Source organism: Choloepus didactylus, chromosome 26, assembly GCF_015220235.1.
Source record: "Choloepus didactylus isolate mChoDid1 chromosome 26, mChoDid1.pri, whole genome shotgun sequence".
Classification (NCBI taxonomy): domain Eukaryota; kingdom Metazoa; phylum Chordata; class Mammalia; order Pilosa; family Megalonychidae; genus Choloepus; species Choloepus didactylus.
In genome coordinates this window covers 16056663-16068238 of record NC_051332.1, presented here as the reverse complement: position 1 = coordinate 16068238, position 11576 = coordinate 16056663, and the positions used below count along the sequence as shown (strand labels likewise).

General features: G+C 37.0%; 1 protein-coding gene across 1 annotated transcript; it reads left to right on the top strand.

The window, feature by feature from the left end:
• The first annotated feature begins 940 nt into the window (after positions 1-940).
• Positions 941-9770, top strand: LOC119520795 (putative tripartite motif-containing protein 64B). Its single transcript, XM_037818714.1, is given in 7 exon segments — positions 941-1091; positions 1094-1338; positions 1888-1934; positions 2649-2938; positions 4544-4581; positions 8139-8264; positions 9510-9770. Coding segments are annotated over 7 exon segments (1158 nt in total).
• The last annotated feature ends 1806 nt before the right edge of the window (positions 9771-11576 follow it).

Here is an 11576-nt window from a genome sequence, read left to right as displayed (position 1 = left end):
TCTAATGGCATGAAAGAAAGAATAATTGGGTAAATGAGGAAATAATTCATTTGATTTATTCAATTCTTATTATTATCTTGGAAGCTATATATGTTCTCAGGTGATTCTTTGTTTCTCTCCAGTACCCTTCCAATCACTTTCCAATCAAGTTAAGCTTCTTTATCTGCTTTATGTTGCAGTTCCTTAGAATAATAATTTTCATACACTGAAGATGTCAAAGGGGGCATAACCTATTCCTTATTATAAAATTTTCTATATTACTTTTTTTATCATGGGATCATGCTCTTTTCCCTTTTCCATGGATTTAAGTTTATCTTCCATATTTGTGACTATTGAATACCATTTTTGGCTCTAGATTGCCTTGTTTAAAGGTATATATCTTTAAGGTTAAGAATTTTCCAGAAGATGTTTGTACTCTCTGTCATTGTAAGTACACTGTGTACTGCCTAAGGTTGTTAATGTTTGAAAGGTGAAATTAATTCTGAATTGACATGGAACTTATCAAAAATAACTTGTGTGGAGGCATAAATAAATGTTATCCTCAATTGCAGAGTCAAAAGAAGTAGAAATAGAAAAAGATAAGAGGAGAATGTGCTTGTGCTAATGTAAATAACCCTGAAATTTTCCTATTCTTTATGCTATGTCCCAAATTTATAGTGTATTCAAGTAATTTAAGTATAATTGAGGGCATTGCTTTTGTAATAATTAAAAAACATAAAAACAAAAACAAAGAATTCTTCTCATGGTACCTCATTTTCTCATTTGTGTCTTAGAAACCCAGCCTGATTAAATTTTATCATTATGGGTTTTTTAAGGGAGGGTGTCAATAAATTAATAAGTATTGATGACAGAGCTGAAGCAGAACTGTTCAAGAGACATTTTAATCCTCATCAAGGAAGAGAGTAAATTTTTCTTTTCTTTGATTTTTAGTCTCAGAAACATGGACTTCCAGCTTGAACTCACCTGCTGCATCTGCATGAACTATTTCATAGACCCAATCACCTTAGACTGTGGTCACAGCTTTTGCAGAACCTGTGTCTCTTTCTGCTGGGAGGACACCCAAGCTCCAATCCAAATTAACTGTCCTGAGTGCAGGGAAAATCAGAGAAGACAAACTTCAAAACAAATATCATTCTGAAGAAGCTGTCTTTCCATGCCAGAAAGGCCAGATCTTGCTGTGAGAAGAGCTTTGAGACTCAGGTCTGTGGAACACACAAGGAAGCAAAGGAGCTCCTCTGTGTGGTTGACCAGTACCTGGTCTGTGGACTCTGCTCTGAGTCCCCTGAGCACTTGGATCACAGCCACAGAACAGTGCAATGGGCTGCTGAGGAATACAGGGTAAGTGATGCATATAAAAAATTGGAATCTCTAAGATCCAAAATCAGAGAGAAAAATGATGGTTATGATTATTAGTTTGATTAGAATTGAGGTGTTGATTTTTCAATGCATATACCAAGACATTGGTGTACACTTTCACTGTTGTTGACAGTACAATCATATCTGCATTGAGCCATCTCCAGGGAAGTTTCCCTAGAATTACTGTCCAAATGTTTGGAATTGGTTCATTGTGGATCAGGTTACACCAGGGACACTGAATTAGGAGGCAAGTCAAACTCCTTCATAGCCAGGTTTAACAAACATCTGAGTGCAAATTTCACAGACAATGGTTTATATTTTCTTAAATTATCTTTAAAATCTGTACTATATATTTTTGCCATCTCTGATGTCCCAAATATGAGAATAAATTTGTTTACATGGAAACATGTGGCCACTCCATTCTTACTCAAGTTTATAATTGTTCCCTCAATCACTGGCTTTTCCCAAAGGTAGTGGATAGAATCTAAAATAACATTTGCCCTGTTGCTCTTACTCATGGTTCTTTTGCAGGAGAAACTTCTAAAGAGAATGGGTACTTTATGGAAAGGACACAGGAAGCACAAAGAAATCTAAAATCAAGAAACTAGAAAAATCCATGCATTTGAGGTGAGAATTAAACAGGTTTCTTATATTTTTTAAAGGTTTGATTTATGTTGAGCAGACTTTCTAGCTAAATACAAGTTTCAGTTACAGGATAATTGCTTCTTTAGAAACAGTATCAGTTTCAAATGGTTTATCATAATCCCAAATTAACAGTACATCACAGGCTAGTGAAAAAAAAGCTATATAAAGGGTACCTAGGGCATGATAAGTAGTCCTGCACCAACTGTGAAGGCTTGGATAAAGTTTCCCAAACACTGAGTATAAGACACTGTTACACAAAGTTTGTCTGTGAAGTAGTAGCCAGAGTAAAAGTAGAGTAAAATATTCCCCTTTATTTAATCTCAATACTGTGGTGCATACCTAAATAGTTTTAAATACTTAGAAAAACCAGGCTGAGGAACCAGAAAACATGAAAATATTTCAGGTGAGTGAGGTAATAATAGATGAAGAAAAAAACCCTGAGTAAGCATTGCAGGGAGTGAGACTGGGTCCACTTAGAGGGCATGACTTCAACAGGTGGGGCAAGAAATATGACCTTAGGAAAAAGATGCATAGAATGGGCTAGTAAATTTTTAAGAAAATACACAGATATGGAGCAGGATGTTTGTGGAGTATTTGCTTGATGATGCCAAAGAAAAAGTATTTGGCACTTGAAGTTCTCTGTTGAGAGTGAGAGTACCTGATCCTTCTAATCCAATATCCCTACAGGATTATGTACATTTAAGGAGGATGAGGCTCAGGGCTCAATATTGGCAGCTGAATTTATTCCTCCGTGAAGAAGAGCATCTTCATCTGGAGAGAGTGGACAGAGAAGCAGAGGCAGTTTACCAACAACACAAGGCCAGTCAAGCAAGGATGACAGAGCACATTGAAAGCCTGAGAGAAATGTACAGAGAGATGGCTGAGACCTGCCACAAACCTGACTTGGAGCTGCTCCAGGTGAGATGGGAAATCCATGCTCAGGGACAGAAATTCCTTTCTAGTCAGGGTGGCCATGACTTTGAGACATTTCCTGTATATGTCATCACTCTCAGCTAAGAGATACTTGTCCTTTTGTCCCCATCATTTTGTTTGTCTAATCACTTATTTCTTTATATCCAAGTGGTCTTAGGAAATACTAGGACCCTTGGTATATAACACAGTGATAAATATATTCAGTGTGATCAGGAGTACTAGCTACAAAGACAGATTTTCAAATAACCAACACCCTGACCAAGGAGGTGGCTGACCACTGGGGGTAATTCCCAATTCAGTCTCCACTACCACATCATCACCTCTGCTCAGGCCCATAGAGTAGTTTTCTGAAGACACTATGGCTTTACCCCTTAGAGAGGCAACTTGGTAGTTAATTTCAGTGTACTCTATAATCATTCTGTTATTTTAATCTCTGTTTTTTTGTTCCTTATGGGCAGACCTCCTTTTTGGACTAATCCTAGGAAGTGCCCCTGGGAACCTAGATCATTTTGAATCACCCCAGACTCTTCCTGACTCCCTTCCTTAATTTTGTCTCAGAGTAACTGACCCATCAAAAGTTTAGATTCTGTTCTGTTAGAATACAGTCTGATCATTCCTGAGGGAGAAGAAAAAATTCTTTATATGTTTTAAAACATGAGTACTAGAGGGGAAGTGGAAGGTAGTTCACTCATGTGTATAACATTATTCTCTCTTTTTTTCTTTCCCTGCAGGACTTTGGAAACTTACTGGAAAGGCGAGTTTAAACTGATGGTCTTGTTTTGGGGAGAAGTGGGTCTCATGTTGATCAAGAGTATCATTCTGTTCTTAGCTACTAACCTCTTTTTCTATGACTAGTTTCCATTTTGTTTTCCCCAAGCACTAAGAGATTGTGCTACATTGTCTAAGATATTTCCTACTTATGAGTCTATGTTCAAATATACATAAAATTAATTTGAAATTCTGAGATGTTGACTCTATTCTTTCTTTCTCCCCCACTAACATTACTGGACAGATGATGCTAAGGTGCCTTAGAAGAAGGATGTGCCCTAACAAAACACAAGAAATAGGGAAGCTTCCTAAGAATTGAAACAGAGTGGGGTTTTGTATCCTTGAGTCCCAGTGGCCAGGTCATCCTACCACACACTGTCTCCCAGTTATAGGTGGGAACTCTGAGTGTGACTGACTGCACTGTGTGAAGCCAGACTCTCAGGGCAGTGTTGCCAGGCTGGACTCAGACTCTGTTACTTGACAGGGAAGAGCAAAGCTAAGTAGTTCAGAGGGCCCTTTCTTTTAGTATCAATGATGATGCCTGTAGACTGAACAACCAAAAGTATTGCCTGAAACATCTGTTGTCTCTAAGTTCCCCTGAGTTTTCCTTACCTGAGGTATTGTGGGTATAGAGCGAAGTAACTCTCCTTTTTAATTTTCCAAATTCAATAATGTGCCAAGTATGATTTCTTATTTTTCCACAAGTATAAAACAAAATTTTAGTCCTCATTTAACCAAAATGGTGGAATTCTGATGAAATACCTTCTGTTAAAATCTGAGGTCTTTGTAACATAGTATGATTAAACATTTCCCATGGGAATTCTAACTGATTTGGTTCTTTCCAGGGTTGAGCTGCTGCAGATGCAGGAACCACAGCCGGTGCACACCAAAACCCATTCATGGTGATTCCCTGGATCCTGAACATGCTGAAAACTTCAGAGATGATGGTCACCCCCCAGAGGCCAGGCTGAAATTCCTATCAGCTGTGATATCCTGAGGGAAAGGAACCTTCCTGTCTTTATTTTCTTGGACTTGAATGCAGTGTGTGATTTTCCAAAACATCTGTGCCCTCTCTTCCTCTTTTGTCATATACAGTGACCAAGACTGAACTGTGTAACTTAAAGGCTACTGAATATGCAAAAAAAGATACATATTTTTAATGACTTCTAAAGCATGGAGAGTAGGAAAAGAGTCATCTGGTATGTCATCCTGAGTCATCCTGAAGAGATAAAATGTCAAATTTTGAGATTAGCAATCAAATCAGTAGACATTTTAAGCATTTTGAAAGTGTTTAAGGGTATCTTTGGTTGGATATAATTTGTTTCATAATTTATGACCATTTTTATTATGCATTTAAAAAAACTTTATACTTATTCAATAATATCAATCCCCAAACAATTAGGGGAACCTGATAGCAACCCTGTCAAGGGAGTCCCATACTGGAAGCAGGGCTGGCTGGCAGAGAGCCAGAACCTCCATGATTAGACAGAACTCAGCAACTGAACAGAAATGTAAAGCCCAGCCACTGTCTTAACAAGTTTTAATATGTGCATATGTGGATTTTCCATTAATTTTTTGATGTTTTAACATGTACAGGCATAGTTTATAGCACAAAAGACCTATGTCACAGCAGAGTGATATCTATTTATTGAGCCTTAAGAACAAGCAATCTGAGAAGAGATTGCTACTAATAAAGGTAAAGCAAATACAGTCAAATGTTTGCTGTGTTTTGAGAAAAATGCTGAGTGGTTTGCCTTAAATTTCTACTTAATACTGCATGTGATATGTCCTGATTTTTTATGTCTGCAGGTTTGTGAGATTTTTTTTGTGCTATAGAAGTAGAAATAACACTGGTTCTACACAGATGAGCAATTCTGTGAAACCTTTCCATGCTTTACACTGCATAGAGTGTTTCCCCTTTCAGGTCATTGAGGAAATATTCCTTGAACTGATTATTATCCCTCTTTGCTCAGTGCCTAAGGCTCTGGATTAGGCAATGGCCAGTGATGACCTAAGCCTTTCTGAATGTGTTAGAAGTGTGATGTTTGGGGATGACTCTCAAGGCATATCTCATGATCCCCAGACATGGAGAATTTTGTGGTACAGGATGTTCACAGATTTTCCTGCAACCAGTGTTTCCATGAGGTAGATATGGTGCATGCCTTGAATTGAGTTCTTGGAGTCTGTAAAGAACAAGTGATACTAATTCTTCAGTGATTATATGAAACATTCCTTCTTTTTTCTTCTTCTTTTGAAGAAGAAGATGAATCATTATAGTCTCTCAACCAGCTCCCCTTCGTTAACTCAATATGTGAAACTGCCTATGGAACAGTGTTCCAGTTTTCTAATAATGCCATTACACAAAATACCAAAAATTGATTGGCTTTTATAAAGGAAGTTTATTTGATTGGAAATTTTCAGTCTGTAGGCCATGAAAATGTCCAAATTAAGGCATCAACAAAAGTATACCTTCCCCCAAGGAAGGCTAATGGCATCCTGAAAACCTCTGTTAGCTGGGAATGCATGTGGTTGTTTTCTGCTTGCTCCCAGGTTGCATTTCAAAATAACATCCTCCAAAATGTCAGCATCAGCTTTCAAAGGTGATCTTCAAAATGTCTCTCAGGTGCAGCTGCACTCAGTTCCTTCAGTTTGTCAGCTCTTTTATATGGCTCCAGTGATTTAACTAAGACCCACCCTTAATGGCTGTGGTAATACCTCCATGGAAATTATCCAAAGATCTTGCCCACAATTGATTGAGTCACATATCCATGGAAACACTCAAAGGATTCCAAATAATCAACATTAATATATCTGCCCCCACAAGATTACATTAAGTACATTGTTATAAGATGAAGCATATTTACTCAATGATTATTTAATCTAACTATATTTAATGTATAATTTTAATTAAATTTTCCTTTAATAAAAATGTTGCTTATGCAGCTTTTCTTAGGGAATCATCAATGTTTATTTTTTAATTATAACACCTTTAGAGATAAAATTCAGATATCATAGTAGTCACCCTTTAGAACTGTACATGTAATGTGTTTCACCCAGTAATATTCAATAAGGCCTGATTTTTGTAAGATCCTGTTTGTGCACCCTAAAATCATTGAATAAATATTGGGCAAGGTCATCTTCAATATTATTCTGTGTAAAAGGGGAGGTTCTGGGAAAGACCACCCTAGTGAGAGGGGTGCCTTATGGAGGCAGAAGATGGGGTGTTCTTTCTCTACCTGCCTCACAAGACAGGGATGAAAGCCTCTGCCTGGTTCTCTCCTGCCCAGTTGGGGAAGATGAGACATTGCTTCAACAGCAATCCCCAAATTAGGACCCTGTGTTTCTTGTGGAAAAATACAAGCTGGAGGAGAGAAAATAGATATTTATAGAAGAGTTACACCAAACTAGCCTATTCTTTGCTCTCTCTCTGCAAACTCTCCCTCTTCAGTCTCACACCTTTGTAATTTCTCTGAGAATTCCCCAGAGATGGGCCTTAGATATTCCAGAAATGGAAGACTCATTGGTTTGTCTCCAGTTGGGCAGTGTGGAGAACTTTGGGAGAAACTAAAATTTACTTTCTGTTACTGTTTAGAAGTCTTAGATCTGAATTGCCCTCAATGGCAACACATTACACTTCAGGGTTATAGGCTGAGAAGGCAAGTAATGTCTGATTATATACTGTTACTAACCCCATCCTTCTCTCCCCTCACTAAACTTTATGGTTCAGGGTTTGCCAAGAATTTTGATTCTATCAATGTTCTGTATAAGTATAATACTTATGGATGAAAAGGAAAATGAATTTACAAGTGACTTGGTTAATGTGGTTGGTAATCCTCTGATCTTTTCCAAATGCAGGGACTGTGTGACCAGAGTAGAACTCTCTTCATGAAGAATTTTATGATTTTTTTCCTTTTTACAATATTTATTAGATCTAATACAAAGGTGAGTTTAGCCTTCAGTGCTCAGAAGATAACCATCACAGCTTGGGAAATCATCAAGCTCTTCCTAACAAAATAGCCACAATTTATGTGATTAAACTTAATTGGTGTATATGCATAAGTTTATGTTTCACTGAATATTATTTCCTATCCCCATTTATCAGAATTCATCCTCCACACCCTCCACAAACTCCCACCATGGCTTAGGAAGGTATGTGTTGAAAACCTGAATACAGAATTTGATATGAGATTTCAAGGTCATAAACATGTTGAAGTACATGGACTAGCTTTAGTAGGCAGTATGTGAGAGAGGGAAGACACCCTGAGAAGAAGCAAGGGGAAGCAGTCAGAGAAGGAAAGTAAGAAAGATTCCCTAAGAATGGCTCTACCTCACCCCATTATGGGGAAGCACAATATGATATAAAAGAGGTTGAGGAAACATTTCTGTTGAATACATGTTTCTTTATTTCCACACTGGGATGAATTCTTTGACTACAGAAAAATGAATTGACTGTTCCTCCTTTCAGTAGTGAGTCAGTTCAGTTTGACCTGCCCCAGCCTGAGAGCCCAGAGCTAAATACAGGGCCCACCACTGGACTGATGAATGGTTTAGCTGCCACTGAGGTGGGTGCCAGCCCATGGGTGGGACAACACAGTGGCCTTCATGATGGTTTCCCACAGGCATCCTTCCCTCTTCATTACTTTCATCTAGTGGAGGAGAGCAGCCTGGGAAGAGGCATGTACCATCATATTTACACCATGATACTATAGAAAAATTAAATGAAAGATGGAGAGAGGATAAATGTGATTCAAAGCATAAAACATGTATTTTGACAACAAGGAAAAGGAATGACTCAGAGAAAGAGATCCTTTTGGTCAGAAACTGTTGTCAGAAATACTATAGCTTGTTCAGTGAGTCATGCACAGCTCTGTTTTAATTAAGGACATCCCAATTTCAAATGAAGTGCATTTAAGTAAGGTGTTAGGGTTAGTGGTGTTTTATATTAATATTTTCCTTCAAAGCTTCATAATATTTGATTTTTTTATAATGTGCAATTTGATAAATTCAGAGAAATTCACAATTAAAAATAAATTTTGTATCTATCTATCTATCTATCTATCTATCTATCTATCTATATATATATTTAAACAGCAACAGTAAAGCATTTTGGTGGTAGATGAGGCTGTATATAGAGCTTCAGGGAAGACCAAATCCTGGAGGATTAGTCTGACAGTCAGAAAAGAATTAGACCTGAGTTAAAACCAGGCAAAAATTGCAGAAAATTCTTATTAGGAAACCTCTTCTTCGAAGTCATATCTAAGTATAAATTTGCTTGATCAGCTGGAGTATAATAAAATCCTGACAATATTACCACCCTTTATTTAGGTCTAAAATGTTATTTCCCTGAAAGGGGGCAGTGGTAAGTTATACTTCAAAGGAGTTTCCAGGGCTCCAGGATTTTATGTACCATGAAATGTCACCAGCCAGAGTTGAGTGATATATTCCTCCTCTTAATAATACTGAATTTGAAGGAATATTTTCTATTATGCTCAGATATTTGTTTCTTTTGAATGTATATGGCTAGCCCTCGAGTCTGAAACTGTCCTGCCAGAACTGCCCTTGACATCTTGTCCTTTTTTTTCCAAGTGAGGATCTTGGCAGACTCTCTGATGACACAGGCATTTTTAAATCAATTATGACTAGAGCATCCTTTGTTTTTTACAGAGAACATTTCCTTGAATAATGAAACAGCCAACCACAATATCATGCTTTTTGATGATGTAAGAAGTCAGAGATTTCAACATGTTAATCAAGATACATCTTTTAAATTGTAAAGATCTAACTATTTAGCTGCATGGTGGACACAGACCTTGATCTTTGGCAAACATTCCTCAGAGCTAGATGTGGACAACTCTTGGAACTGGGCTCTAGGAGTCTGTAGAGTTTCCTGGATAAGGAAGAGTGACACACTGGTTGAATCTGAGGACACATTTCATCTTTTGTGCATGAAGGAGCATAATCATTACAGTTTCAACACTCCTGCCCTAATGTTTTGTCATAAAATGCAGAGATCTAAGAGTAGGTTGCTGTGTTTCTTGATTGTGAGAGTGGAAATTTCAGTGTTTTGAATTTGCCAAAAGTTCCCATAGTTGGAACTACCCCAAATACTCCTTCAATTTCACTGTGAGGCCTTTCATTTACACTGGCTAAGTCAACAACCTGAATTTATGCCAAAGAGCCCTGTAACTGAGGGATTCCTTGTGAACCAAAGCAAGTCAATATAGATTTCTTTGTCCTTTAAATTTGTTTTTCATTAATGTAATCATTTTATTCTTATCAAATGTAAAGAGAGTTTGAAATGCAATTTTAGTTTGTTCCATTTTCTTTACAATTTTCTCTTTTGAGCCATTTTGGAGCTTGCTGAAATTACAAGAATATTTGCGCATGTGATTCTATATTTTTATTTTTTTATTTTATAAGTTCTGGGTTTACAGAACAATCACACATAAAATACAGGATTCCCATACACCACCCCACCACCAACACTTGCATTGATGTGGAAAATTTGTTACAATTGATAGTACCCTTTTGTATTTCTACTATTTCTGAGTACTCATATTTGTTAAAATTGATGAAAGATTATTAAAGCAGTCCTATTAACTATTGTCCATAGATTATGCAGAGGTATTCCCCCATATTCCTAACCTATTATTTATTTATTTTTTTGTGCATGTCTTTATTTTATTACCTATGTCACATACACTGGGTTAAGGGGGTGTCAGTCCCAAGGTTTTAACAATCAAATGGTCACAAGTTAAAACTGTAAATTTACACTATCATTATCAAAGATCAATACATTTGTGCATGTGATTCTACCTTAATGTTCTAATTCAGGAGCAGAGTTTCCATGTAATAAACACACCAGTTATGTACAATGTACATGTCAGATTGAAATATCCTTTTACTTCCTCAGACCTTGTGAAAACCTTCTGATCAATTCTCCTCAATGTTGGAAACTTCTCTTTTACAGGGAAATGTCCTGTGACACTGAGGACAAATATATCCCTTTATGTAACCTCAATATTGGTCCTTTATTCTTATAACAGTATAAAGTGTAAGCCATAAAACAGGGGTCTCTTGTTTTTTGTTTCTTTTTAATTTTTTAATGCAATTTTATTGGTATGATCACGTAACATACAGTCATTCCAAGCGTACAATCAGATGTTCACTGTATAGTCATATAGTTGTGCATTCATCACCAAAATCTTTGAATATTTTCATTACTCCAAAAAATAAAATAAAAATTAAAATAGAAAAGAACATTCAAAATATCCCATTCCCTTCCTCCCCCCATTGTACATTTACTTTTTTTTTTGAAATAAAAGAAAATATTTTTCATTAATGAATAATTCAGGTGACATAATTTTACCATTATAGTCAGTTGCCCCTGGGTACCCTCATACAGCTGTGCATCCATTACCACACTTAATTTCTGTTCAACTTTTAGAAACTTTTCATTACACCAGACAAGAAATAAAGTGAAAGATGAAAAAAGAAAAAAACAAAAGGAACCTTGGATCCTCCCTTATCCCCAACCAACCCTCCTCAATTGTTGACTTGTAGTGTTGGTATAGTACATTTGTTACTGTCCATGAAAAAATGCTGAAATATTGCTAACTGCAGTATACAGTCTGCAATATGTGTATATTTTCTTCCTATATACCCCTCTATTAGTAACTTCCAATTGTATTGTCATACATTTGTTCTGGTTCATGGAAGTGATTTCCAATATTTGCACAGTTACTCTTGGACACTGCCCACCGCAGGATTCAGGTTTATACATTCCCATCTTTCAATCTCCAACCTTCCCTCTGGTGACATATATGACCCTGAGCTTCCCCCTTCCACCTCATTCGCATGCTATCTGGCACTGT